General features: G+C 45.3%; 1 protein-coding gene across 1 annotated transcript in view; it reads left to right on the forward strand.

Annotated features, from left to right (window-relative positions):
• STAB2 (stabilin 2) overlaps window positions 1-27,147 on the forward strand; it is a 157,943-nt gene that overhangs the window by 103,908 nt on the left and 26,888 nt on the right. Inside the window, exons 38-55 of the mRNA XM_059936774.1 lie at window positions 658-853; window positions 2,340-2,435; window positions 5,709-5,754; window positions 7,021-7,097; window positions 9,833-9,958; window positions 10,556-10,629; window positions 11,328-11,399; window positions 12,845-12,964; window positions 13,739-13,786; window positions 14,635-14,718; window positions 15,993-16,139; window positions 16,982-17,122; window positions 18,208-18,267; window positions 19,590-19,766; window positions 21,148-21,237; window positions 23,634-23,780; window positions 25,063-25,119; window positions 26,175-26,301. Of these exons, the coding sequence (XP_059792757.1) occupies window positions 658-853; window positions 2,340-2,435; window positions 5,709-5,754; window positions 7,021-7,097; window positions 9,833-9,958; window positions 10,556-10,629; window positions 11,328-11,399; window positions 12,845-12,964; window positions 13,739-13,786; window positions 14,635-14,718; window positions 15,993-16,139; window positions 16,982-17,122; window positions 18,208-18,267; window positions 19,590-19,766; window positions 21,148-21,237; window positions 23,634-23,780; window positions 25,063-25,119; window positions 26,175-26,301 (1,885 nt within the window). The remainder of the gene's footprint in view (window positions 1-657; window positions 854-2,339; window positions 2,436-5,708; window positions 5,755-7,020; window positions 7,098-9,832; window positions 9,959-10,555; window positions 10,630-11,327; window positions 11,400-12,844; window positions 12,965-13,738; window positions 13,787-14,634; window positions 14,719-15,992; window positions 16,140-16,981; window positions 17,123-18,207; window positions 18,268-19,589; window positions 19,767-21,147; window positions 21,238-23,633; window positions 23,781-25,062; window positions 25,120-26,174; window positions 26,302-27,147) is intronic.

A 27,147-nucleotide genomic window follows, 5' to 3' on the forward strand; every position in this document is an offset into this window, starting at 1 on the left:
TGTTACTTTGGAATCTGCAGGAAAATTCTTTATAATGTCCTGTCCTGCTTCTTTCACAGAAGACTAGACATAGCCTCTGCCTATCCTGCAGAGGCAGGTGATTAGGCCCTTAAGTTGTGGAGCTTGCAGCTGCAGGAGATTTTGTGTTTTAATGCACTCAAGAATAAAGGCAGGCGCAAGCAAGCAGATATCCTGCAGGGCTTCCCTGAACTAAAAGAGAGTCATTTATAGAATGTCAAAGGTCTCACCCACCTCCCGACCTTCAGTACCAGATGAAATAACACACAACGCAAAGGTGCCAGGTTTGGGGATGGCGAGGGCCCCTCTGGCATCACTTGCATTATTTTTACTTTGTTCCTGCTGCCCCTCCTTCTTTCTCGCTTTTCTTTGTCCTCTCCTCCTGCTTGCCTTTTTCCTTCCCCTCCTTCCTGCCTCCTCGGCAGAAGCCTCCACGCTGCTCCTGGCACGCCTGGAGATGGCATAGCCTCACCTGGTTCTCGGGGGCTGCTCTCCCCATCCCTCCCAACCCCTCCACGAGGGGTCAAAGCTACGGACACACATCCAGTCCCACCTGCAGGATGTCCACACCATGGCTGGACAAAACCAAAGGATGGAAGTGTGACCTTGTCCAAGCCCAGCCTGGTCCTTCTGTTTCAGACGAGAGAATGCTGTGCGGGCTACTTTGGCCCCCAGTGCCAGCCCTGCCCAGGAAAAGCCGAGAACGTCTGCTTTGGGAACGGGATCTGCTTGGACGGAGTCAACGGCACGGGCATGTGTGTGTGTGGAGAGGGCTTCAGCGGGACAGCCTGTGAGACCTGCACAGAGGGCAAGTACGGCATCCACTGCGACCAAGGTGCGCACCCTCCCCGACCCAGGCAGGCTGCCGGAAACCAGCCGGAAATGCAGGAGAAAAGAGTGATTCGGCACGTGCTCCCTCACCAGCCGGTCTCCAGGGCAGACTGGAATCCCCCCCCCATTCTCATGTCAATTACAGGAACTTCTGTATTGTGTAATTTGCAATGGGCAGTGATTCCAAATATTTTCAGTTACTAACCTGGACTTATCAACCCTCCCCGATCTGCTCACTGACATTCTCCAACCCACCCGCGTTTCTGTATTTGCCTGCGTGTACTGGTCCTCTGTGGGTACTCTCTGTTTTGGACATTGCTTGATAGTTTGAAAAGCAGATCTGTGCACATTATCTCATTTAATCCATACAGGAACCATGTATAGTTGAGTATTCGTATCCCCGTTTTACAAATGAGGACTTAAGGCAAAGAGGTTGAATGACTTCCCCCAAGGTCACACCTGATGAGATTTGAATGCACACCCCGCTTCCCTCCAAAGCTTTGTTCTTGAATCATGTCCTTTATGTGAAGGTCACTCTATTGATTCATCCTCTGCCAGCCACATGCTTTCCGTTGTTTTCACAAAAATCATGATCTGTTTTAGTCGAGTCATCTGCATTCTCTCACCCTGACTTTCTTGTGCCCAGGGACACACACCTATGAGAGGGCTGACGTGGGAGAAGGGGTTTCCTAATCCATGATGGGAAAACGAAGCATTTTTTCTACTTTGTATTAAAAACTACATATTTGACCTGGCTATTGCTGTTTTCTCAACAGCTAGTCCAAGCCAAACCAAATCAATATATAATTGAATCAGTATAATTGGGCCGTATAATATATAATTGGCATTATAGCGGTGATTTTTTTCTGTGTTATATGGAAGAATTATCTGCTTGCATTTATGCAGAATTTCCTAACCTAGGATCCATAGATGACCCTCAGGGGGTCCAGCACACCCCCAAGGCTGAATGCTTTTTTCTGAGGAAGGCATCCTTTAACTTTCATCCAGTTCTCAAAGAGGCTCACAATGTTGCTGTGTAACAAAGGAATCGGCATTTCTGTGTTGTCAGAGAAGGTGGTGCCACACCGGCTTTATAGGAACCGAGTGGGCTTCTCTCTGAAGTCTACTCTTAGGGAACAAACATGGCTCTGTCCCAAATGGGTCCCGTATAACCGTGATTCCTCAGATAACCTCGATTCCTCAGATAACCTCAGCCAAAACACTCTCACATTGCTTGGGTCACTGCCCCACAGTGCTACACGGTGCCCAAACGGTGGTCTTTGTTGAAGCATGACCTGATTCACCTGTTAGCCCCCTCCTATGCCCCCGCCCTTCCTGGGAATCCACCCCCCAAACCCATTAGCGACAACGATCATCTAGAACCAGGCAGTAGAATTACGTGCACCAAAGTGAACCTTAGTATTAAATGTAAAGTGAATTGTTGAACACGGGTCAGAGGTCTGACAATGTGTGGGTGTCTTTCCACTTAGCGTGTACTTGTGTCCATGGGAGATGCAATCAAGGACCCGCGGGTGACGGCTCCTGCAACTGCGACGTGGGCTGGAGAGGAGTGAAATGTGACGATGGTAAGAGCCAGCCTTTCGGTACTAATGATCTGTTCTTAGCCTCACTTCTCAGCAGCTACATGTTTTTCTCCTTCTAAAATAGAAATGGTATCTTTATTTCTTCCTTTGGCGATAAGGTAATTCCTACTTGCAGCCAAAAAGATTGTAAAATAAAGAAAAGCATTAAAAAGCAAATAAAAATTACTCATACTCCCAAGACAGGGAAGAAACTATCATTAGTATTTTGTATTGGCCTTCCAGCCTTGTTCTAGGTATATAAATGTGTGTATGGGACTGTACTCTTCACACAGTTTTGTAACCTACTCTTTCACTTCACAATATATATAATCAGTATCTTTTCATGTGAATAAATATAGATAAATATCATTTTTCTTAATTTCTATACAATATCCCATTATCTGATTGTACCATGCCTCTTAAAATCAATTTTCTGCTATCAGAAACAATGCTGCAATGAGTATCTCTTTCATATATATATTCGTATATATATTCATATATATATATTTGCATTTGTCTTATTAATTTATTTGGTTAAATTCCTTGGGATGGTGAATTAGAAGTTGGCAGTTTGGGGGAAAGGTTTGCTGCTTACTGCCAAGTTGTCCTCCAGAGACCGTATCAATTTTTTTTCCCCCCAGTAGGGTCTGAGCAGGCTCGTTTTCCCCAGGCCCCCACACTGCACTGATGGTTCCTAATGTGCCCCCATGAGAGCAATGAGAGGGGAGAGAATTTCAGGCAGAAAGAAGCTCGTGGCACAGCCCAAAGATGTGGGAAGGCTCTGCACATCTACAGGACCAAAGGACTGCAGAATGGGAGGGATGTAGAGGCAATGAGGAAAGCGGAATGAGAACAGGCTACAGGCGCAGGCAAGAGTCAGCTCGTGAAAGGCTGAGGACGGCGGACCTTCTGCCGAGCCAACAGGAAGCCATTCAAGGGTTTTGAGCAGGGCGGCAATGTGATGTGATCTGCATTTTACAAAGATCTTCCTGACACTGGGTTGGAGAGAATACCCCTGGAAGCAAGTATTAGAGAGTCCCCCTCACCTGGGGCAGGGGCTGGGGAGGAGTCACAGGTGCCTGCCAGCCCAATGAGGGCTCCAGGAATGTGGGGTTGTCAGAAGGATTGTCTTTGCCCAAAGCTCCAGGTGATGTTAAAATCAAGAGAACTCAGATTTTGTTGAAAAGCTAAAGTCGGAAGTGTGAGTGGTCTCGAGCCAAAAAGACATCCTAGAGCAGATATCAAATGCTGGTGTGTGGAGCCAGGGTTCAGAGGGCCTGGGAGAGGGAAGCAGGGAGCAACAGAGTCACATAAACAGGAAGACAGCCTGGGGGAATCCCTAGATCAAGACATAAGCGGCAGCCAGGGACGATCTGGGGGTTTACCCTTGACTGTCATTTATATGCTTATAGGAGCATGGTGTATGGGAGGACCAACCACATTTAAAGGGACAGGGAACAGTCTGGAGGCTGTGACAAGTTTTCACGCCCGTCCTCCTGCTGCTCCTCTCACCAGCAGCCTTGTGATTCATCTCTTTGCCTCCTGTCCTATTTCCCTCCATTCCGTACTCCACACTGCTGCCAGACAGAACTTTCTAAAACATAGATATCTTAGTCTGTTCTGGCTACTGTAACAAAGCACCGTAGATTGTGTGGCTTATAAACAACAGAAAGTTATTTCTCATAGTTCTGGAGGCTAGAAGTTCAGGATCAAGGTGCCAGCATGGTTGGGTTCTAGTGATGGCCCCCTTCTGGGTTGCATACGGCCGTCTTCTCATGTTATGGCAGAAGAGGCAAGAGAGCTCTCCAGGGTCTCTTTTATAAGGGCACTCATTTCGTTTGTGAGGATTCCACCCTCATGACCTAATCACCTCTCTAAGGCCCAACCTCCAAGTACCAGCACATTGCAGATTAGGTTTCAAAATATGGGTTGGGGAGGGGGGACATAAACATTTGGACTATAGCAGCACTGTTACCCACCCTCCCCAGGACCTGACAACCTGCTGTGATTCTCCATAGCCTCCAGTAGGAGAAACTTCATTGCCTATAGGAGACACACCTTAGCAAGGTGTGGTACAAAGCTGTTCACCAATTGGCACTCACCCAGTTTTCCAGCCTGGTCTCCACTGCACACTCTGCTTAAGGGGCTTCAGTCTAGTAATGGAAATAAATGTTCAATCGTGTTCAGAAAATTGCGATATGAGAGTGCAGAGTAAAGCGCCTCTAGACCAGACTAGACTGTTCTTTGTTCGCATGCAAACTCCCCACTCCCAAGCCATGTCAGACATCATTCATTGATCATTGCACTCCTTCCTCTGAGGTCAGATAGGGGCACCACATCCTTTTCAAAAGAGCACACCTTGTAGTCACTACCAATTAACTGAAGTTGGCTCAAAGGTTTAGAGCAGATTTCAGAGAGGAGGACCTAAAAGGTGATTGGGATTTCAGAGATAGAGAATGGAGAGAAGGAGATTTCCAGGCTCAAGGAAAAGCACACATAAAGGCACAGAATTGCACTGCATCTACTCTAGCCCACTGGAGCCTGTAAATGTTCCCTCTGACACAAAACAGACCACTTTCGCAGCCAGGTCTGTGTTTCAGGACCTTCTATAGAAGGCCAACCAGGCCAGGCCTAATGAGATTTCTCTTGGCCAGGCCTAATGAGATTTCTTTCTCAAAAGCTCTTAGCCTGAGCAACCAGCCCAATGGGTCCTTTTTCTCATCTCTAATAATTTCTTTCTGGATCTTCCCCTGCCAGGAAGTATCTGTTAGCTGGGCATCCAAGGTAAAAACATAATGCTGTTCCAGGAAATTTAGGAACTAATTTGGCAAATAGGTAGTGACTACCTGCTGACTATTTCTGCACATGCAAAACAATAACAACAACAACTTCATATTAATTATAATTAGGTATTTGCTTATTTATATCACTCTGTAACAAAATGATGAAAAATTAGGAAGAATAAGGAACATAAGAGGTATAAATAAAATAGAAAATTAAGCCCCGGGGAGGGATGTGCATCCTCACCACCTAGCAAGGGGACCGGCACACAGGAGACACTCCATTGGTGTATCTGACCTTCAGATTTGGCTCTGAGCTTCCTAGAAGCCAAGGTAAAAAAAGATTTACACGGTCACATAGTTTTACATAGTTCACGTGATGCATACCAGTTACTTGTGAGGAAGGACATCTTTCCTAGCACCAAGTACTAAAAGAAAGTTCTTGAGTGAGATTTAGTAAAGAAGGGCTGACACAGCATTTGGTTCTCTTTTTCAGAGATCACAAAAGATGAATGCAATGGGACCTGCCACACCAGTGCCAAGTACGTCCCCTTTGGCCTCCTTTGGAGGCGATGCAAGGGTTTTTTTTGTTTTTTTTTTCAAACATCTTTATTGGAGTATAATTGCTTTACAATGGTGTGTTAGTTTCTGCTGTATAACAAAGTGAATCAGCTATATGCATACGTATATCCCCATATCCCCTCCCTCTTACTCTCCCTCCCACCCTCCCTATCCCACCCCTCTAGGTGGTCACAAAACACCGAGCTGATCTCCCTGTGCTATGCTATGTGGCTGCTTCCCACTAGCTATCTGTTTTACATTTGGTAGTGTATATATGTCCATACCACTCTCTCACTTCGTCCCAGCTTACCCTTCCCCCTCCCCGTGTCCTCAAGTCCATTCTGTACGTCTGTGTCTTTATTCCTGTCCTGCCCCTAGGTTCATCAGAACAGTCAGAAAGAGAAAATGCAAGGGGGGATTTTCCTAGTAGCATGTGTCCACCCAGGCCCTATCTTTAGGGAAATAGTTTCCTGAGACCATTTCTGAGGATTTATGATTAATTTAAGTACGAAACTAAAAATGAGGCCACCATCAGCTTGCAGATCCAGCCTTTTGAACACGCTGCCACCTGAGTTACCTGACATGCTGGCAGAGTGCCAATTGTTACCCCCATTCAAGCCACAGGGACTCTTTCACAGAAGCAGAGGGAGCCTGGTGGGCCTCAATTTCATCAAACCTTACTTGCAATTCACAGCCAAGCCTTCCTTCTTTATAATGGAACTTCATACTCCTAACTCCCAGAGGGGTTTAATGGGTTAATTAATCAAGAGCCCAGTAGCTGGAGTTAGACCTGAGTTCAAATCAGCGTCTATCATTTCCACTGACTGTGTGACCTTGAGTCACTTATTTAATGCCTCTAAGCCTTGGTTTTCTCATCTGTAAAATGGGAATAATGATAATACCTACCTGTTAGGGCTATTGGATATTGTGTAGGTTACATAAAATAATGTGTGAAGCACAGCTCCAAGCACATAAGATGCTCTCTAAAGATGGGCAGCTACCCTCCTTATCCTTGGGCCAGTGCCTACATATACACACTCTGTAGTTTGCCTGATAAGTGACTCCAGTTTTAGCTGCTTGTGGCAGGACCATGCTAGGGATGGACTCTCCCCCCCAGCCTTAGGCGGGACCTCAGAGTGCCTCACGGGGGTGAGAGCTGGGATGCTGGGGATGAAGGGGTATTGTGAGTCCCGTGGTGGGGTGCTGTGCGTTTCTCTACAAACACCACTTGCCCTTTCTTGTTGCAGCTGCCTCCTCAATCCAGACGGCACCACCTCGTGCAAATGCGCAGCAGGGTTCCAAGGGAACGGAACGGTCTGCACAGGCAAGTCAAGAAGGAATTTGCTGAGAGGAGGATAGCATGAGCTCTTGAGAGATCTGTGTTCCTGCAGACTAAATGGGCAGCTGCTACCAACCATTGATGGTGAACTGGATGTAACAGGGCAGCCGATCGTGCCCGGGGAGCAGGACACCTGTTCACGGATAGGGCGTGTTGGTTTTGGAATGTGTGGGGCAACCACCCCTGTTCTTTTCTCCAAGCCTTGGCCACAATTGGAATCATCTGGAGAGCTTTAAAAACCACTGATGTGGCTGACCTAGGATGTGGCCTGTGGCGGTGGGCGGGGGTGGGGGGGAACCTCCGGAGTGGGATAGAAAGAGGCTTGAGCCCTGGTTCTTCCCCCCAATCCCCACACGGCCTTGGGTGGGTCTCTAAACTACCCTGGGCCCCCTTAGCTCATTTGTAAAGTAAACATAAAACTCTCTCCCCTCACAGAGTAGTTTGGGGATGAAATGACCCTTCCATGTACAACAACAGAATGAGGCAGCTGTTAAAAACAGCCCCGGCGTTAGACACCCTGGGTTCGAATCTATGTTCTTATAGTTTGTGTCACCTTGGGAAAGTTGCCTGACTGCTCTTTGCATCATTCTGTCATCTGTAAGTTGTAGCTCATAAGAGAATCTCCCTCCCTGGATTGTTGGATGATAACCTGAATTAAATAATACCTGTGAAGTGCTTAGAACATCCCTGGCACAGAGCACTCGATAAATGTGAGCTAATACTCTCATGGTGCCCAACACGTATTTGGTGCTAGAAAAATGGAAACACTTAGCACTGTGTCCAGGCAGGCTTCAGTGCAGATTGTGGTGGAGCTGGGCAATGACCGCACCAATTTGCTTTCTAGACCACCTGACCCTGGGGATTGTCCCTGATGTTCCCTGCAGTAGGATGTATACAGCATGCCAGTGAAAACAGCTGGAAAGGCAAATAACTGTAATGTTTCTCTTGCCCCCTGCTTTGGGGAAAAATAACAAAAACAGAGGACACAATATAACAACCAACATTTCTATAACATTTTCATATACATTATCCAAACCTGTAAGTAAACCTATATAGGTGGACCCCAAAGTTCTTATTTATTGAGTGGTTTGTCCAAAGTCACATGGTGAATGAAGGCCAAGCCAAGACTCAAACACACATCTTGGGTCTCCAAATGGATCTAGGTCTTTGATCCACTTTGAATTAATTTTTGTATATATTGTGAGGTCCAAAATCATTCTTTCCCATATGGATATCTAGTTGTCTCAGTATCATTTGTTGAAAAAATTATTCTTTCCCCCATTGAAATAACATCTTGGCATCTTTGTGGAAAATCAGTTGACCGTAGATGTATGGGTTTATGTCTGGACTCTTAATTCAATTCCATATAGATCCTTGTGCCAGTTCCACACTGTCTTTATTACTGAAGCTTTGTAGTAAATTTTGAAATTAGGGAGTGTGAGTCCTCCAACCTGGTCCTTCTTTTTCAAGATTGTTTTGACTATTCTGGGCCCTTTGAATTTACAAATGAGTTTTAGGATAATCTTGTCAATTTATGCAAAGAAGTCAGCCAGGTTTTGACAGAGATTGCATTGAATCTGTAGATCAGATTTGGGGAGTAGTGCCTTCTTAACAATATTAATTCTTCCCATCAATGAACATGGAATGTCTTTCCATTACTTAGGTCATCTTTCATTTCTTTCAACAATGTTTGTAGTTTTCAGAGTGTTTTATAGTTTGTTAAATGGAGTCCATCTTTTAATGCTATTGTAAGTGGAATTGTTTTCTTCATTTCATTTTCAGTTTGCTCATTGCTACTGTACAGAAATACAATTGATTTTTGCCTACTGTTCCTGTGTCCTACACAGGATCATTTATTAGTTCTGATTGTTTTTAGTGGATTCTTCAGGATTTTCCATAGCAAGATCATGGCATCTGCAAATAGAAATGCTTTTACTTCTTTTCCAATCTGATGTCTTTTATTTCTTTCTTGCCTAATTGCCCTGGCCAGAACCTTCAGTACAGTATTGAACAGAAGTGGCAAAAGCAGACCTTGTCTTATTCCTGATCATGGGAGAAAGCATTTGGTCTTTCATCATTAAGCATGATTTTAGTGGTGGGTTTTTCATCAATGAAAAATGTCCTTCATCAGGTTAAGGAAGTTCCCTTCTATTCCTAGTCTGTTGAGTGTTTTTATCATTAATGGTATCGAATTTTGACAAATGCTTTTGTTCATTCTGAGATGATCATGTTTTGTCTTTAATTCTACTGATGTGCTATATTACATTAATTGATTTTTGGATGTTAAACCATCTTGTATTCCTACATAAATCCCACTTGGTTATGGTGTATAATCCTATTTATATATTGCTGAATTTGACTTGCAAGTATTTTCTTGAGCTTTTTGTATCTATATTCATAAAGGATATCAGTCTGTCGTTTTCTTTTCTAGTGATGGCTTTGTCTGGTTTTGGTATCAGAGTAATACTGGTCTCAGAATGAATTGAGAAGTCTTCCCTCCTCTTTCAGTTTTTAGAAGAGTATGTGAAATTTTGGCATTTATTAAATGTTTGGTAGAATTCACCAATGACATCTGGTGCTTTGCATTCTTTTGAGCTATCCATATTTAATCCAATGCCTACCGTTTTGAAGTATTTTCCATTTCTCAAAGATTCAAGTAAAAACGCATCAATTTTCCCCCCTCCCCCTGCCCTGCTCTGTGTCATCTTTCTGTTCTATAGCAATCAACGCCTGTGAGATCAGCAATGGAGGTTGTTCTGGCAGGGCTGTCTGTAAAAGAACCACCCCAGGAAGCCGGGTGTGTGTGTGCAAGGCAGGCTATACTGGCGATGGCATCGTGTGCATAGGTAGGTACCATCCCTCACCCGCGATTTCCAACTGCCTTTAATTTTGACCCCTCGGTCCAGGTGCTGTCTGCTTTCTCCACTGTACATTGACTTGTTTCCCCTTTGCTGCTCAAAAGCAATCGGCTAGGAAACGCTTTAACACCAAGCACATATCTTGCTCCTCACCTAAATGTCCTCCTAAATTTAGCATCTACTGATGATTCTTCTCTGAACCAATTATACTGTGATGGTTACAAGTGTTTTGTTTTTTTTTATTCCTACATCTCTTCATTCATAGCATGTTAAATGGGACTCCAAAATTTTATTATTTCGAGTCCTTGGCTGCAAACACTCATATTCAGTCAATAGAGGGACAGAGTCAAGCCCGCAGACATGCCTCTGCTGGCACAGTCCCACCCCTGCGGAGCCGATTTTGAGAAACCACAGCTGGTTCCCTCCCTGTTGGGTTACTTCTGCCTCAGCGTTGTCAGAAAACGGAATCACGCCTTGACACTTGCTCCCCTCGGTCAGTTAGCCATCCTGGCTGGTCCCTCAAGACAGCTTTACTTAAAAAATGAGGCTTGACTCTCATGCCAGGTGTTGCTTTTTGTTTTAAAGAGATCAACCCGTGCTTGGAGAACCACGGTGGCTGTCACGAGCACGCAGAGTGCACGCAAACAGGACCCAACCAGGTGAGCTCTGCCTCCGCAGGGGCCTACATTTTCCTAGGAGCAAATTCCTGGGTAGTTAGACCCAGGCCTGAGGGAGAGGGGCTGAGGACAGACCTCTAGGGAGCAGCAGCATGAAATAAATACATTAGAGGAGATTCTGGAAGAATTCCCCAGGAGGCCATTCTTTGGGAAGCAGGAGAAAAGGGGAGAGGGGCAGGGGACAAAGGGTACACAGGGAGAAGGGCCTTCCCTAGAGTGGGAAGAAGTGGCATGTGCAAACACCACGTGGTTCCAGAAGCACCTAGAAGGTCTCCAGCAATGCTCTCCTTTCTGTCAGCTTTCTGATGCCCAGAATCTTACCATTTTTCTTTGGCTTGAGGCTGTGAAATGCATGTGCCACAGCAGAAGATAACGGTGTTAAGGCCTCTGTCAGCCACGTGTTCCCCAGCACTGTGCCCCTTGCGGTGCCTTCCGCGGGAGCAGGTTTGGGGACGTGGGGAAATGTGAGGGCTCCAGCACAAAGGAGGGGAGAGGCCGAGGGGTGAGAAGACTCAGGCGGGGAAGCTGGAGGCTCGGGGACCCAGGCTGTGCCTCCCTCAGTCCGTGTCACGTTGTGAATGAGCAGGAAATTGCGTACGTCAGAAACTGGATGATGACCAGAGCCGACAGCCGGCAGAACCTCTCTGTGAAATGACCCATTTCCCCTTCCTCCCGGACAGGCCGCCTGTAACTGTTTGTCGAAATACACGGGAGATGGGAAGGTCTGCACACTCATCAACGTCTGCTTAACCGTGAGTACGGCCCCCCTCCCCCGAGGTCTGGCCTGCGGTGCCCCCTTCTCCGCATCTAGGGGCGGGGCATTGAGGTGGGCCCCGTCAGAGCTGCTTCTGGGCCATTTCTCCCTCGTGTCCCAGTTGCAGTGTTGGAGAAACTCCAGTCTCTGCCTCCGTCTTCACGTGGCTTCCCCTCTGTGTCTGTGTCTCCTCTTCTAGTGAGGACGCTTGTGGTCTTAAGACCCCCTGGTTAATCTAGGATGATCTCCTCTCGAGATCCTTCACTGCATCTGCAAAGACTCCTTTTCTAAACAAGGTCGCATTCACAGATACCAGGGCTTAGGGCGTGGACATAGCTTTGCAGGGGGCCACGATTCAACCCACCGCAGAGCAGGAGGGACAAAGGTCTCTGCCCCAGCTCACAGAGCGAGCACCCGGCACAGCCAGAACTCGAGCCCACGTCTGTCTGACTCGGAGCCCGCACCCTTGACCACTTCTCGTGGTGCGTGGTGCTTGTTCCTCCCGCGAGGCACTGATCCCCCGCAGGGGCCCGGTTCATACACCTTCCTTCCTCGTTCATGTCACTGCCCACCTGAGAGCCTCCTGCTGTGGGCATGAGTACAGCACAGACAGCCCGTAATTAAAGCCCTTCCTCTCCAGTCGAGGTCCCTACTGTCCCCCATACTGGTCTGTCTGTTTCATACTGACTGCCTTCCAGCCGATGACTTTTCCCTTTGCTATGATGGATTAGAGTTCAGCCTAAAGCTGAGAAGTATCCAACATGCTTGATGCCTTTCTAGTTAACCCCCAGGTGCTGAGAAATTTCCCATTTGGCAACTCTGGGCTGATCTTTTCAGGACTGGAGATCTGCTGGGCTGGGCTGCCATCTTGAGATATGGGCATACCTCAGAGATAGTGTGGGTTCGGTTCCAGACCACCAAAATAAAATGAATATCGCAATAAAGCAAGTGACAAAAATGTTTGGTTTCCCAATACATATAAAAGTTATATTTACACTATACTGAAGTCTATTAAGTGTGCAATAACATTATGTCTAAAAGACCAATGTATGTAAACCAACTATACTTCAGTTAAAAACAAAAGACATTAGGAGTTTAAATAATAAATAAACAATGTACGTACCTTAATTTAAAAATATTTCATTGCTAAAAATTGCTAACCATCATCTGACGTCGCCACAAACCTCCAATTTGTAAAAACCGCATTACCTATGAAGTGCAGTAAAAGAAGGTATGCCTATGTAAGGCTGGGGGAGTAGGATGGCCCTTATAACTGTAACGAGTTGGAAGGCAAGTTCAGGAAAAGGGCAAATAATGCAAGCCGGTCAGTTAGAGAGTGAGACAAAAAGTAAATTTCAATACAGAATCGCTGCGTGAACATTGGCAGAGCTGGCAAACTAACTGGTCTGATTCCTATCCCCCACTCCTTGGAAATTCTACCAGAAAAATGGCGGCTGTAGTGAATTTGCTATCTGCAATCACACCGGAGAAGACGAAAGGACTTGTACTTGCAAACCTAACTACATTGGGGATGGGTTTACCTGCCGCGGCAACATCCATCAGGTAACGTGAGGCATGTTTCCATAAAGTAAACTCCACCTTCCTCCCCGTGCGAAGAATCCAGGGAGCTAAGGAGGGTGCGAGAGTTTTGTTACATATAAAACTATAAAATACGAAAGACTATTTTCATATAAATGGACAATGAAAAGAAATTTTATCTCCCAGTGGGAATTCAGTGATTCAGATCAACAGTTCTAAAGTCAGAAACACCTGGGTTTGAATTCAGCTCTGCCAGTTAGTAATGTGACTTTGGGCAGATTATTTCACCTCTTTGTGTATCCGTTTTCTAACGTGTAAAAGAAAATAACAATGGTACCAGCCCCAGCAGGTTGTTATAAGATTTCAATGAGATAATGTGGGTAGTGGGCACAGAGCACACAGTACCTCAAAGGCATCGCCGTGATGTGGATTGCTGTTGGAGTGTGTGTGCGAACACCCTCGGGCGGAGAGGGTGAAGCCTTGTGATACTTGTAAAGTTCTACCTACTACAACGTGAACATCCTGTTATTTGGTTTAAAGAGGGACTAGAGCATTCTGGCTGATCAAATATTCTTGTTGATAAAGAAACTAAATCTGCCATAAACCTATAACTGAGTCTTTTAATATTGAACTTTTAAAAATGAGTCGTTCTGAACATCAGTTGTGAACCTATAGATGAGGCAGATTTCCAGTTGAAATGATGGTAGATACTCTCAATCTTAGAGAATTTGTCCTCCAATGACATTCTGGTATATAATTCACAGATGTTAAGTGAACCTTGCTTGTCTTTGTTTCCAGGAGCTTCCCAAGAACCCCAAAACATCCCAGTATTACTTCCAGTTGCTGGTAAGAATGTGTGTGTCTGTCTAACTAGAAGAGTTGGGTCTCAAGCCAGATATGGGATAAATCTGTAACCTCCAGAGTAAGTGAGAGTAGAATAAATCCAGGAAACTGCATTTCTGGAATAGGCTCTGTGTTGGTCATTTGTGAACTTCTCAAGCCCCAGGTGGGCAGCATAAAAGAGTGGAATAAATGTTGCACTAGCCCACTGCACACGTGAGAATGTAGTTTATAAAAAAAAACTGCCATCATACCTGTGGAGACAAGAAGCATTACTGGGGCAATTGGCTAACTCTCCCGGTGAAAGTATTAAGTTAGACCTTTCTGCACCTCTTACATCAGAATACATTCCAGATATATTGAAGAATAAAGGATAAAAATCTAGAAGAATGAAATCATAAAACCTAGAAGAAAATATAAGTAACCATAGGATCTTAGCATTGGCAAGAAGACAATTAGAACAGTTAAGTAAATCATCTTATTGCTTATATTTGTATTGTTATCCCAAACATAGAAAACATTTAGTATGTGGAAAAGACACTGGAAAAAATTATCTGGAAATAACAGAGATCCTTCTAGGTTGTGGGATTATGGGTAGTTATTTTCTTCTTTATACTGTATTTTCAAATCTTTAATACAGTCAGCATATGTTACTTTTATACCCAGATAAAAATAAACATTATTTCAACGTCTAAGAATCTAAGTGACTCTGAATCTAAGACTAAATAAAACACGGGTCTCCCTATCCAGTTTTCTCTCCCCTCTGCCATCATGTACTCTCTGCTAGTTGTTTGAGCCCCTGCCTGTACTTATGTTAAGTACATGGCACGTGGCCCCCACCTTCCTTCCTACAGGAGCATTCTGTACGAGACCTGGTTGGTCCTGGCCCCTTCACTGTTCTGGCACCTTTATCTGCAGCCTTTGACGAGGAGCCCCAGGTAAGCATGAAGCTAGAAACAGGTGAAAGAGGTTTGAGATTGGAACACAGTCTCTGGGCATCACCCTGGAGACAACACTGAAGACATTTCTGGACAGTAGATCTAGGATTGGCTGGAGCTGACCAGTAATGGAAGGGGCCACCTCTCAGTGTAGGGACCCCTCTCAGGAGAAGCATTCAAGTGGATTTGGGGTAACCACTGGCCAGAGACTTTCTAAAGGACATTCCTGAATAGTGTAGGAGGTTAGAAAAGACCAACAATTCTTAAATAATTCAAACCTCCCAGAGACCACCACCCCCTGAAAAAAAAATGAATGAAAAGAAATGCTATATTAATGGGATATAAATAGGTTCTTTTCTTGCAGGACTTACCAGAGCCTTTACTGTTTAACATTCACTTGGACTCTTCATGCTGGATTACCCATTAATATATAATAATGTAGCAAACATTTATTGATTGTGCCAGACACTGTTTCTAGTACCTGGCATAGATTGACTCATGACAGTCTTCATGACAACACAGTAAGCTGAATGCTATTATCATCCCCGTTTAACAGTCGAGGACGTTGAGAGAAGTAACTTTCCCCAGATCACACGACTAGCAAAATGTGGAGCAAGGACTCAGACATGACTCTAGAACCTGCGTTCCCAACCACCACCCACACTGCTTCTCTATGCATATATTTTGGACACCAGTGAAGCAGGGACACAGAAATAGTTTTTGAAAAAAATTTGACATTTGATTTTTTTTAAGCATCCAAAGAGTTATCATGAAACGATGATAACCTCGTGGGCTTTATTATCACACTGACTTTATGGTTAATATTGTTTGTAGTTTGATTTACGAACGATGAAGCATGGTGGGCTTCTCCATACTAACGGTGTAAATCTGGCCCAGGCATCTCTGCAACAGGGGGCTGTACTATGTGGTATTACCTGGCATTTTTTCACAAGAGCACTTTTTTTTCAAGTAGCGTCTCACGGGACTTGGGGTCCTTGGCACATGTGTTGTGAAATGCTAGACCAGAGGAACTCCAAGTTCCCTTTTACTCTGAGATTCTACAATGGAAGCAGGAAAGGAACTAGGGCTGCCTTCTCCCTCTTGCCTGAATAATCTCTACCGTAACCCTGACTACAAGCCAACCCCGACTGCCGACTTCCCGGGGTCTGGGTGGGGACAGAGGTATGGGGGAGAGTCTGGAGGAGAGGACAGCAAAAGGGAAAGTTGGAGCAGAAGCCTTCTGACTCTGGCTGGAACCCTCTGATCTATTGCAGATTAAGGACTGGGACAAACAGGGCCTGATGCCCCAGGTTCTTCGGTATCATGTGATCGCCTGCCACCAGCTGCTTCTGGAAAACCTGAAATTGACCCCAAATGCTACTTCCCTCCAAGGGGAGTCAATTGTCATCTCCGTCTCTCAGGTAAGAGAGGCCACCTCTGGAAGGTGCCCGTTTTCCTTGGGCCCTCTCTCTTTCCTCTTCCTTAGAGTAGTAAGAGGAATAATAACGATAACAACTAACACATGTGGAGTGATTGCTATATGCCGGGTACTATCCTAAGTATCTTGTGTGTACTAACTGATTTAATCCTCAAAATAATCCCATCATGTAGGGGATTTCCCATCATGAAAATACTATTTTCCCCAATTTACAAATTAGGAAACTGAGCTTAGAGAGGTTAAGCAACTTGTCCAAGGTCACACAGCAAGTAAATATTAGAGCTGGAATTGAAACTCAGAGGCAAGGCAGCTTCAGGTGGTCAAGAGAACCGCTTTTGGCAGCACTGGTCAGAAGCTGGAGAGGGATGAAAGCTTTTGTTCAAAGCATTTGACCATGCTGATGCCTTCCCTCCCCACAAAGAGAAACAAATGGTGGCTGTGGAATCAATTACAAAGGGAAAAAAGTGTGTAGTGGGGTCAGAAGGGGGGCTGGTGGTGTAGAGAACACATGTGAAAGAGAAGCCAATTTTGATCTGCTTTTTATTTCATATTTGAGAATCACAGTGAAATGACTGTTTTGGTTGATTATTTGCTATTAAATTCTCCAGGTGAATATTACATTCTTGTCTCAGTTTTTTTTTTTATAATCATAATAAAAAATGTGCTCAAGTGATTTGTATCTTCAGATTTTTCCCACGGCTCTACGTAAGTATTCACTTTCACGATGATTTAACAAGTTCATGAAACATTTTGAAAAAAAGTGATTTTGTGTCTATTTCTCTTTGTGCTCATTCCCTTTTTTTTTTCTTTTTTGATTGATTTCAGGACACAGTGTTGATAAATAATAAAGCTAAGATCATATCCAGTGATATCATCAGTACCAACGGAATCATTCACATCATAGACAAATTGCTAGCTCCCCACAACTTGCTTATCACCCCTAAAGATGCCTCTGGAAGGATTCTGGTGGGTGAACTCATTGTCAGGCTCTCAGCGTGGAATGACTCACAATACTCATCGTTTATTATCTCAATTCTGATGTTGAGGCATTGTTTCAAGGCGTTTTAATTTTGCTGCTTCAATCTCAAGCTACTATTAAAAACCTCATAAATACCATTCTTAGTAAGAAGTAAATAGGCAAAAGTCTATTTTAAATAATTGAATGGATTTTATAAGTTTTCCTTTAGTGTCCACAAGGGTAGGTGGTCTTGTATAGATTTGGAAGATGGAGAAATTACATAGATGGATGATGATGATATGTGAGAGAGACAGATGATAGATAGATGGTAGATGATTGATAGATGATAGATAGATAGATAGATAGGTGATAGGTAGGTAGGTAGATAGAGAGACAGATACCACTAAAACTGAACCAGGAGTAAAACGTCTTCTCAATTGACAGAAAAGACAATTTCAACTTTTTTTAAATTTATTAGTATTGGGTTCTTCATTGCAGACAGCAGAATCCACTATATCTCACTTAAATAAAAAAGAGTTTCTAAAGGTATTAAGTATATCACCAAATCTCTTAGAAAGCCACAGAGCCTAATTCAGATGCTACACAGCTGGGAACAAAGCAGCCCAGGGACACCTACAAAGGGGGGACACCTGACTTCACCGTAGGGCTGTCCTGTACCAGCTACACCCGTGCCACCTGTCTCCAGCCTCATCACTAGGACACGAGAGTCTGGATACCAGATGCCTCCGCCCTGTGCTCGTCAGAAGATCTGACATTCCTGCTAGCAGCCGCCACCACCTCATGTTGTTTCTTTTCACCTCTAAGTCTTGCCCAAGCACCTCCGCCTGGGGGATCCCATATCACATATGGGACTCTAGCTGCAAGGCAGTCTGGGAAAAGGCAGTGTTTGGCCATCCAGCCTCTGTAAAGCAGGGAAGGCATGGGTACAGTGGAGCCGGGGTGGGTGCTGACGAGCCAACCTACAGTACCTGCCACGCTCTCTTCCCCTCGTTTTATTCAGTTGAGCTTTTGTTAAAGTGCTTTGTGAACTGTAGGCAGAAAAGTTTCATTCCCATTCTTATTATCTTTGCAGCAAAATCTTACAACAGTGGCAATAAACCATGGCTACATCAAATTTAGCAACTTGATACAGGTAAAAACCTAGCAGGGAAGTTACCTCAGGGGATATAACCTACCTAAAGAGGTTTGGTGTTTGGAGGGTTTTTTGTTTGCTGTGTGGTTTTTGTTTGCGGCACTAGCCAGCTGTTGTGGGATCTTTGGGAAAGTCCTACTTTTCTGAAAAACAAAGTCATTCTCTGCCACTCCATTCCCCAAATGTTGTATGGCTTGTTCCCTGGCTGAGTTAGAAATTGAGGTATTTGAGGCTGGAGCAAGGGAAAGGAGTTAGGATGTGCCAGTTTCCACATCTGGAATTATCACCCCTGTTACCAAGATGGGGAAGCTGAGACACAGAGATGGGAAATCCATGCTGATGAGACGGGCAGAAATTACATTTCAAACCACATTTTTCTGACTTCAGAGATGACTTTCACGAATTGAGTAGAGAAACTTCTTGTTCAAAGATTTCAGAGGAGAATCAGGAAGGGGCGGGGTTCTCCAAGACCCCTCTCCGCCACCTCACCCCAGCAGTCCCAGGAGGGCTCTAAGAACCCTGGCGCTCCCACAGCGCAGTCTACAAACCTGGTGTAGACCAGTGATTTCCCAAATGGCCTGGGGCTTGGGTTCTCTGGGGAGCTTTTTAGAAATGGAGATTTGAAGGTGTTCTTAATGAGAATCTCCAGGGGTGTTACAGACCAGTATCTTTGCCCACCCACCCAGCCCCTAAACCTTATACTACCCCCCATACCTGGACATCAGGTCTGCTTGAACACAGGCTTTTATTGCAAGGTAGCAAGCTTCTCTGGGGCTCAGAAAAAGGGAATAATAAAGCCTACTTCATAGTGTTGTTGGGAAAATTACAAGAAAAAAAATATATGATGCACCCCTGCTATAGAAGGTTCTCAAAATGATTCTTACCCATTCATCTGGCAAGTTCTTTTTTTGAGTCTGTGTGATCTAGAAATCTTCTAAATATACAGGAGTATCTCAATATTGTATAGGTTTCACTTTTTTTTTAATGAAATATGAGAAAAGTGCTAAGTGGGTCTTCCAGAAATTAAAATATTTGGACGAGAGTAGTAGCAAAAAAAGAGAGAGAGAAGGAGAGATACTTGCTAAAGTGTTTCCCTATTAACAAAAGCCCAGAATTTGACTTTCTGTTTTACTTTCTAAGAAAATGAAGGTCAGAATGACTGGAGTCTGATGGGCCTCTAGTTTTAGGAACCAGCCAGAGTCCCCAAAAGCCCCAGGGCGGGCACGGAGGGGACCCCGGGCTGGCTGGCTCTGGTCCTCAAGGACAGCCTGTGCCTCTTGGCTGGGCTTTGCTGCGCGTGTGACCAGCTCCCTGCGTTTCAGGACTCGGGCTTGCTGAGTGTCATCACTGACCCTATCCACACCCCGGTCACTCTCTTCTGGCCCAGCGACCAAGCCCTCCAAGCCCTGCCACCTGAACAACAGGATTTCCTGTTCAACCAAGACAACAAGGACAAGCTGAAGGAGTATTTGAAGTTCCACGTGATCCGAGATTCCAAGGTATTTTGTTTTCACACAGACGGGAGTGGCAGGGGTGCCCCTGGGGTGATCAAATCCAGGAATTGTCTGTGCATCTCCCCCCCCGCCCCCCCAACGGTGTGAAGGTGGCCTGAGCATCTCCTGCCCCGCTGTGTCCTCCTCTGACTGCCTGTGGTGAATTGACCCCTGCAGTGTAGCACATCTCATTCTGTTTCTCCCACTGGCCACTGTTTTTGTCCCAACTTTAACCAATACCCAAGAGCATCCTTCCCCTCTTGTACTGCAGACCAGCCTCCTCCCTTCCCTAGTTCACATGGCAAAGTGGCCGTTGACGACAGTCCCCAAGTTTCTCCCAGAATGACTCTTATCTCTCCCAATTCCAGAGTTTCTAGGCAAAGGTCTGATTCATCCAGCTGTGACCAGCTGTTGGCTCCTGAACCAATCCTCTGTGATCAGGGAGGCAGGATCTTGTGGGAACATGGCAGCTCTTGCTAAAACCCCGTCTCTTTGGGTCCTCAACCAGGACCCTGTTTCCCTCCAGGGATGAGACATCTAATCCAAGAAGGCCAAATGCCCTCCCTCTGGTTAATTCGTAGGACCTGTATTAGTTTCCTAGGGCTGCCATCACCAATTACCGCAAACTGGGTGGCTTGAAACAACAGAAACGTATCCTCTCAGAGCTCTGGAGGCCGGAGGTCTGAAATCACGGTGTTGACAAGGCTGTTCCTGCTGAAGGCTCTGGGGGAGGGTCTGCTCCCTGCCTCTCTCTTAGCTTCTGGTGGCTGCCAGACATCCTTGGCAACCCTGGCGTGTAGCTGCACCCCTCCAGCCTCTGGCCCTGTTATCACATGGCTCTCCATCTTCTCCCTGTGTGTTTCTGTGTCTTCACATGGCACTCTCCTCTCTTCTTAAAAAGGCACCAGTCATATTGGGTTAAGGGTCCACTCTACTCTGGTGTGACCTCATCTCAACTAATTACATCTGCAATGATCTTATTTCCAAGCAAGGTCACATTTTGAGGTAATGGGGACCAAGACTTCAGTAAAACTTTTGAGGGGACACACTTCAACCCATCACAGCGCCCTATGCCATCTCCCTAACTCTGATCCTGCCACGGGCTCCATACACCAACACAGCATCTGCCATGGACTCCCGAGCATAGATGGGGATGGAAGGCTGATTGAAACCAGCTGGAGGAGACTTTCCCTACAGAAAAAAATGTCCAGCTTCCTAGAGAGCCCATGCTTATTCTTCCTTTTGATTATATCTACTGTCATTTTAAAGCTGGAATTATTAGAACTCTTAGAAAAATTGTGTCTGAATTTGGTTTGTTGGCAAAGCTCCTTGGGGCCCTTCTTCAGCCCAGATTTGGGGTGTTAATGTGTCACCATCACTCCTACAGGTTTTGGCAGTGGATCTCCCCAGGTCTGCTACCTGGAAGACCCTGCAAGGTTCCGAGCTGAGTGTGAAGTGCGGAGCTGGCAGTGACATCGTGAGTATTGTCACCCAGTGGAAGTTGGGAATGCATTCCCCAACCACTGCCCCTTCCAGGAGTTGTTCATTTTTTCCCACATTGACAGCACACTCTTTTTCTCTCATTGCCTTCAGGGCTATCTCCCCTGAGTAAGTGAATACGAAAAATCTGATAAGTCCTGGCCAGCCCAAGCCCTCACCAGGTGTCAGGGAGCCTCCCTTTACACTTGCAGAGAGCAGCTTTTGGTTGATTTTTTGGGAAGATTTATTTTCCAGTGTGAGACACTTCCCTGAAGCAAGAAAGTACACTGTCATTCCTTTTCCTTCCTTCCCAGCCCTACTGCAGCCTCCCCTCCAGCCGTCTCAAAGCATGTCAGAGCCAGCTCTGGGTTACATCTACCTAGATAGGCCAACAAAGAGAAAATTTGCAATTTTCACCTTCCTTGGCTAGTTCCTTAACAATATTACCTTCCTGTAATTCCATGTGATGAATGGGTCTGATGGGATAATAGTAGCTACATCCTATATCTTTTATTTAATGGAAAATGACAGTGGCTTAAATATGTAAGGGTTTCTCTCTCCTATAAAAAAAAATAAAATCTGGAAGTAGCCAATCCAGAGCTAGTATGATGGCTCCCTGGGGGAGCTCCTTCTGTCTTCCTGCTCTGCAGCACATGTTTCCAGCCTCACAGTCACCTCAAGGTCCAACATAACTGTTGGAGCTCCAGCCATCATGTCCACTTTCCAGGCAGTAGAAAGGAGAAAGGGAAAAAGGGATGCAGCTCCAAGCTGAGTTGATTACCTTCAAGGAGCCTTCTGAGAAGTCCCAGATAACATTCTGTTTACATCTTCTGACAAGCCAGAATCCCTTTGGTGATTGGATTGGAATTGCATTGAATTTGTTACCGAATATGAAGAATGTTAGCATCTTTACATCCCAACTTCTGGAAAGTTATCCTAATGTACGTACTCTCTTGAGATCAAATATACTGTCTCCATAGACCAAACTGGACATTTATCAAAGAAGAAGAAGAAAAATGTTCACTGCTCATCCTGAGTGCTAATAGAACTTTCAGGCACTTTGTACTCAGAGTACTTTTTTGTTTGTTTGTTTTTGGCTGCATCGGGTCTTAGTTGCAGCACACGGGATCTTTCGTTGCGGTGCATGGGCTCTTCGTTGTGGTGCACAGGCTTCTCTCTAGTTGTGGCATGAGGGTTTTCTCTTCTCTAGTTGTGGTGCGTGGGTTCCAGAGCGCATGGGCTCTGTAGTTTGCAGCACGCAGGCTCTCTAGTTGAGGCGAGCGAGCTCAGTAGTTGTGGCACACGGGCTTAGTTGCTCCACAGCATGTGGAATCTTAGTTCCCTGACCAGGGATGGAATCCGTGTGCCCTGAATTGGAAGGCGGATTCTTTACCACTGGACCACCAGGGAAGTCCCCAGAGTACTATTTAGTCGGAACTTTATAACAACCCTATGCAATGGAATCATTAATCCTATTTACCTGGTAAAAACAATTAAACCTCAGCAAAGTCCAGGGACTTGTTCACACAGTATGTAAGTAGAAGTGGGGGGATTCAACTGCAGTTTTCCAGTGTTCTTTCCACTGAGTTACACAGTGTACATCCCATCAAACACTAGAGAGAGATTTATCTTTTTCTTTTCATGGAACTTTCTAAAAGCATTTGCTTCCTGGGGGGGGGGAAATATATCCATCAATTTACTAGCTGGGTGGACCTTAGAAAAGAAAGCCTGAGGACTGTTGCAAGCATTAAACAAAGTCATGTATCTAGAGCACAATTTAGACAATGCCTAGTACACGTGAAAAAGTTATTATCGTTAAACGGGTAAAGCCCATCGGTGTATATTTTGGAAAGGAAGTTGTACCGGTAGCTTTGCTAGGTGCTGGCACTAAATAAGAAAACTGGGTAACTGCACGCGAGGTGGCCACGTCAACCAGGTTTATCCTGAGCCACGGCCAGGCCCTCCCTACTCCACCCTGTTACCCCCACTGCCAGCGTTTCTACTTTGGTAGAGGCAGTGTTGCCGAGTGGCCAGGAGTGTGGCCTGAGGCTGCCAGCCTGGCGTGAATGCCTGCACCACCACGTACTGACTGCGTCACCTTGGCGAGTTATCTAACCACTCACTGCCTCAGTTTCCTCCTCCGTGAATGGGAATACCAGCAAGAGTAGCCACGTCCTAGGGATGTTGTGAGGATTGAAAGAATTCACACAGGTAAAGCATGAAGGACAGTACTTGGATGTCATACGTACTGCGTGTCTGAGATAAAGATGTTGGCCATCGATACATATCAGTTCTTTCTGACTCTAGCAGGTGCTGGCCACATTCCACGGCCTGGGAACAGGAGAAATCTGAGGATTGTTGACTGTTCCCCTGCTCTCTCTCCCTCTGTCACAGGGCGAGCTCTTCCTGAACGGCCAAATGTGCAGAATTGTGCAGCGGGAGCTCTTCTTTGACCTGGGCGTGGCCTACGGCATTGACTGTCTACTGATCGACCCCACCCTGGGGGGCCGCTGTGACACTTTTACCACTTTCGATGTCTCGGTCAGTCCTAAAAACACTACTGTAGTAAGGGAATCTTGGGCCAAGGAACAGCCCTCCTGGGCTGTTGGACCCTGCTGTGAAGCCACAGAGGGCTGGTCCCCGGTGAACACAGGACCCAAGGGATCAGAGCACCGCATGACAGTGCTCTTCAGATTCAGAATCAACAACGTCTCCTTAGTCCTGTACAAGCCTTGCCTGTTCTCATTTAGCCACCCACACACCCATCCATTCATCCCCTTGCCATGAAGGAAACAGCTGTTGGGAACCAACTGTGTGCCACTGTTCTACCAGTCATTTTCAAACCCACCCACCCATTCAGTCATTCACTTAACCATTCTACAAGCATTTTTTGAGCCTCTGCCAGGATAAACCATGCGAAATGCCGTACTTGACAGGGTATGACTACAAAAGTGGCAGTTTCATATGGTTCGATCTGATACATGCCACCATACCTCCATTCATTTGCTCATTCATTAACACTGATTGAACTTCTGTCCCGGGTCCTGCACTGTTTGAGGCATGTGTACACTTCACACACATTCATCCATCCAGGGCCATTTATTGACCTTTGAGCCTGCTGTTTGGCTCAATGCTCATCTTACCCCTATCCAATAATAGAAGCAGTTATCATCTACTCTATTATGCAAACCTGTAAATTGAGTCTCAAAGAGGTGAAGTGACTTACATGGCAAAGTCTGTCACCAGTTGATTTCTGTACCGGGCAACTTGTAGGCATTCAATAAATACCCCAAATTACTAGGATAACAGTCAGCCAAAGTAGGAGCTGAAAAACCAGTTGTTAATTTCTTCACTTTCAAAGTATATATACAGACATTTTTTTCAGTTAATCATTTTTCCTCACCAATCCCCTGAAAATCAAATAGCAGCAAGAATTATTATCCCTGTTTTATAGATCAGAACACTAAGAATCAAAGAATCTGATTAGCTAAAACAATCACAGCTGATTTATAGTGGAACTGACACTTGCATCCACATTTCCCACTGCTGCTATACCGTGTGCCTGTGTGACCCTGCCCTGGTCCACCTCCATCTAACAGGGAATTTTTACCTCAAAGAACTAAACTAAGGAATTGAGGTCCACAACAGACCTTCAGAATTCTCTATGGCAAAGTTACAGAGTGTTTGCTTTTATATTCTTGATCATAGCCAGAATCTTAAGATTAATTAAGTTCTTAATCACATAATCAAGGCATTAACCTGGGGCATTCCTTGTGTTTCCCAATATTCTGGATTTTTAAGTGTTTCTTTTCTTGCGTACTAGGGGAATTGTGGGAGCTGTGTTCATACTCCCAGCTGCCCCAGGTGGACTAAGCCAAAGGTAATTATGAACACAGTGATAAAACGTTTGGAGAATGATAGGTTTGTTTCTCTATCAGACCCCAGTCTCCTGGTAGCTATGAGTGTGTGTGCATCTGCAAGTGTGTTATAACTGTGTGTAATTAGTTTATGTCTTTCTTTCAACAATCCGTCTTTTAAGGGCAGGGGATTACAGACCTAGAAGGGGTTGCAAAGATAATTATAATTATAAAAATAATAGTTGTATTTTGTTGGTTGCTGTTCATGTCCCCGGCTCTGTGCTGTCCCCTTTATTTTGACATTATCCCTATTCCCCATTAAAATACTCATAGAAAAATATATTACCTCCACTTACGACAAATGAGTCTCAGAGAGGATAAGCAATCAGCCCAAGGCCACACAGCTAGTAAGGAGCAAAGCTGGGATTAGAGCCTAGCATGCAATGTAAGAGTAGTGGTTAAGCCAATGAAATTTGGGGTCCACAGTTACGGGGTCAAATTCTCATGGGTAATCTTTGGCAAGTCATTTTATATGTTTTTGCCTCTGCAAAATGGAGCTAATAACAGTTCTATGTGTGCTTATTAGGAAAAGTAAGTTTTTAAATGTGGGTACAGAGCCTGGCACATAGCAAGTGCTCATTAAGTATTAGTTTTAGTGCTTACTCCAAAGCCAAGCTCTTTCTACTCTACCAGTAACCCCTCTAACAGAAACACCCCTACAGAATGAACTGTAAGCCCATACCCTCTCTACTGATGATCCTGGGGCCTGGCCACAGACCCCCCTCCTGATAGAAAGCCACCTCTTCCCCACTCCCTTCTCAGGCAACCACACCTTTTGCAAATAGCTCTAAGGGTTAAGATGGGGAGAAATCTTCTCTCCGTGGACTCCACCTCTTCCCCCTCCCCCATTCATTTGTCTCTCTACACCCCTAAGAAGAGAATTCCCTGTACAGGACTCATGACCATTGAGTCCCATTTTCTACTTGGACAGTACCCGGGATCCTCCACTGGGGGCGGACTGGAGCCCAAGAGCCCAAGGGGATGGAAGGTGGAGGGATGGTTCAATCTCTTCCTTTAGGGTGAGAAGCGGAAGTGTCTGTACGACTTGCCCTTCAGGAGGAACCTGGAAGGCTGCAAGCAGCAGTGCACCCTGGTGATACAGCTCCCCAAGTGCTGCAAGGGCTACTTCTGGCCAGACTGTCAGGGTAAGGGAGCCTCTTACTGCCTCGCAATTCTGAAATGATTGTACAATCACTGTGGAGCATTTGAAAGTACTGTATGGGGGGCCGGGGTGGGACACGGGGAGCAGGGGAGTATATCACTCTTAATGATTCTGCTAAGAAAAGATCCAAAAGCAATTATTCTGAAGAGCTGTGCAGCTTTCCTTCTCCTTTTTTTTTTTTCTTGTCATATTTGGTTTTTACAGAGTTGAGATTCTCCTGTGCGTAGATTGTAAATCATGTGTCATGCTTTTCTGCTTGATGTTATAGCATAAGACATTTCCCATGGTGTTAGAAACACTGTATTTCATTTTTGACACCAGTCTATGATACTGATAAGCATGCTAGTTTAAAGGCATCTAAAGACATCTACCTTGGCAGGTTGCTATAGCAATGTGATACGAATGGGCCATTATTTCCTGAAATCTCCCCTGTTATGTGTAACATCGCCCTCCCTCCCTTACCTCACCCTTTCAGGAAAGGGCTCCTGAAACCCCTGGGTCTAGATACGACTTCTAGCCAATAACGCAGCAGTAAAAGCATAGCAAATGCCATAGAACTTCCCATCCACCATGCATTGATTTAAGTGAGCACATTTATTGAGTGCTACTTCCCATATATGGGAACATCTGAACCTCGCAGCAACCCCTAAGAAGTAGGTTCCGTTGTCATCCCCATTTTACAGATGACAAAACGGAGGCACAGACTGGATAAGAAGCAGGCTTAAGGTCCCACGGTATGTCTCCAGAAGCCATGGTTTTAAGTACCATGCATACTCCATTCATCATGGTCCAGTTGCGAAAATTCTGGGCTGGGAGTCCACGCAATCAC

Source organism: Balaenoptera ricei, chromosome 10, assembly GCF_028023285.1.
Source record: "Balaenoptera ricei isolate mBalRic1 chromosome 10, mBalRic1.hap2, whole genome shotgun sequence".
Lineage (NCBI taxonomy): Eukaryota > Metazoa > Chordata > Mammalia > Artiodactyla > Balaenopteridae > Balaenoptera > Balaenoptera ricei.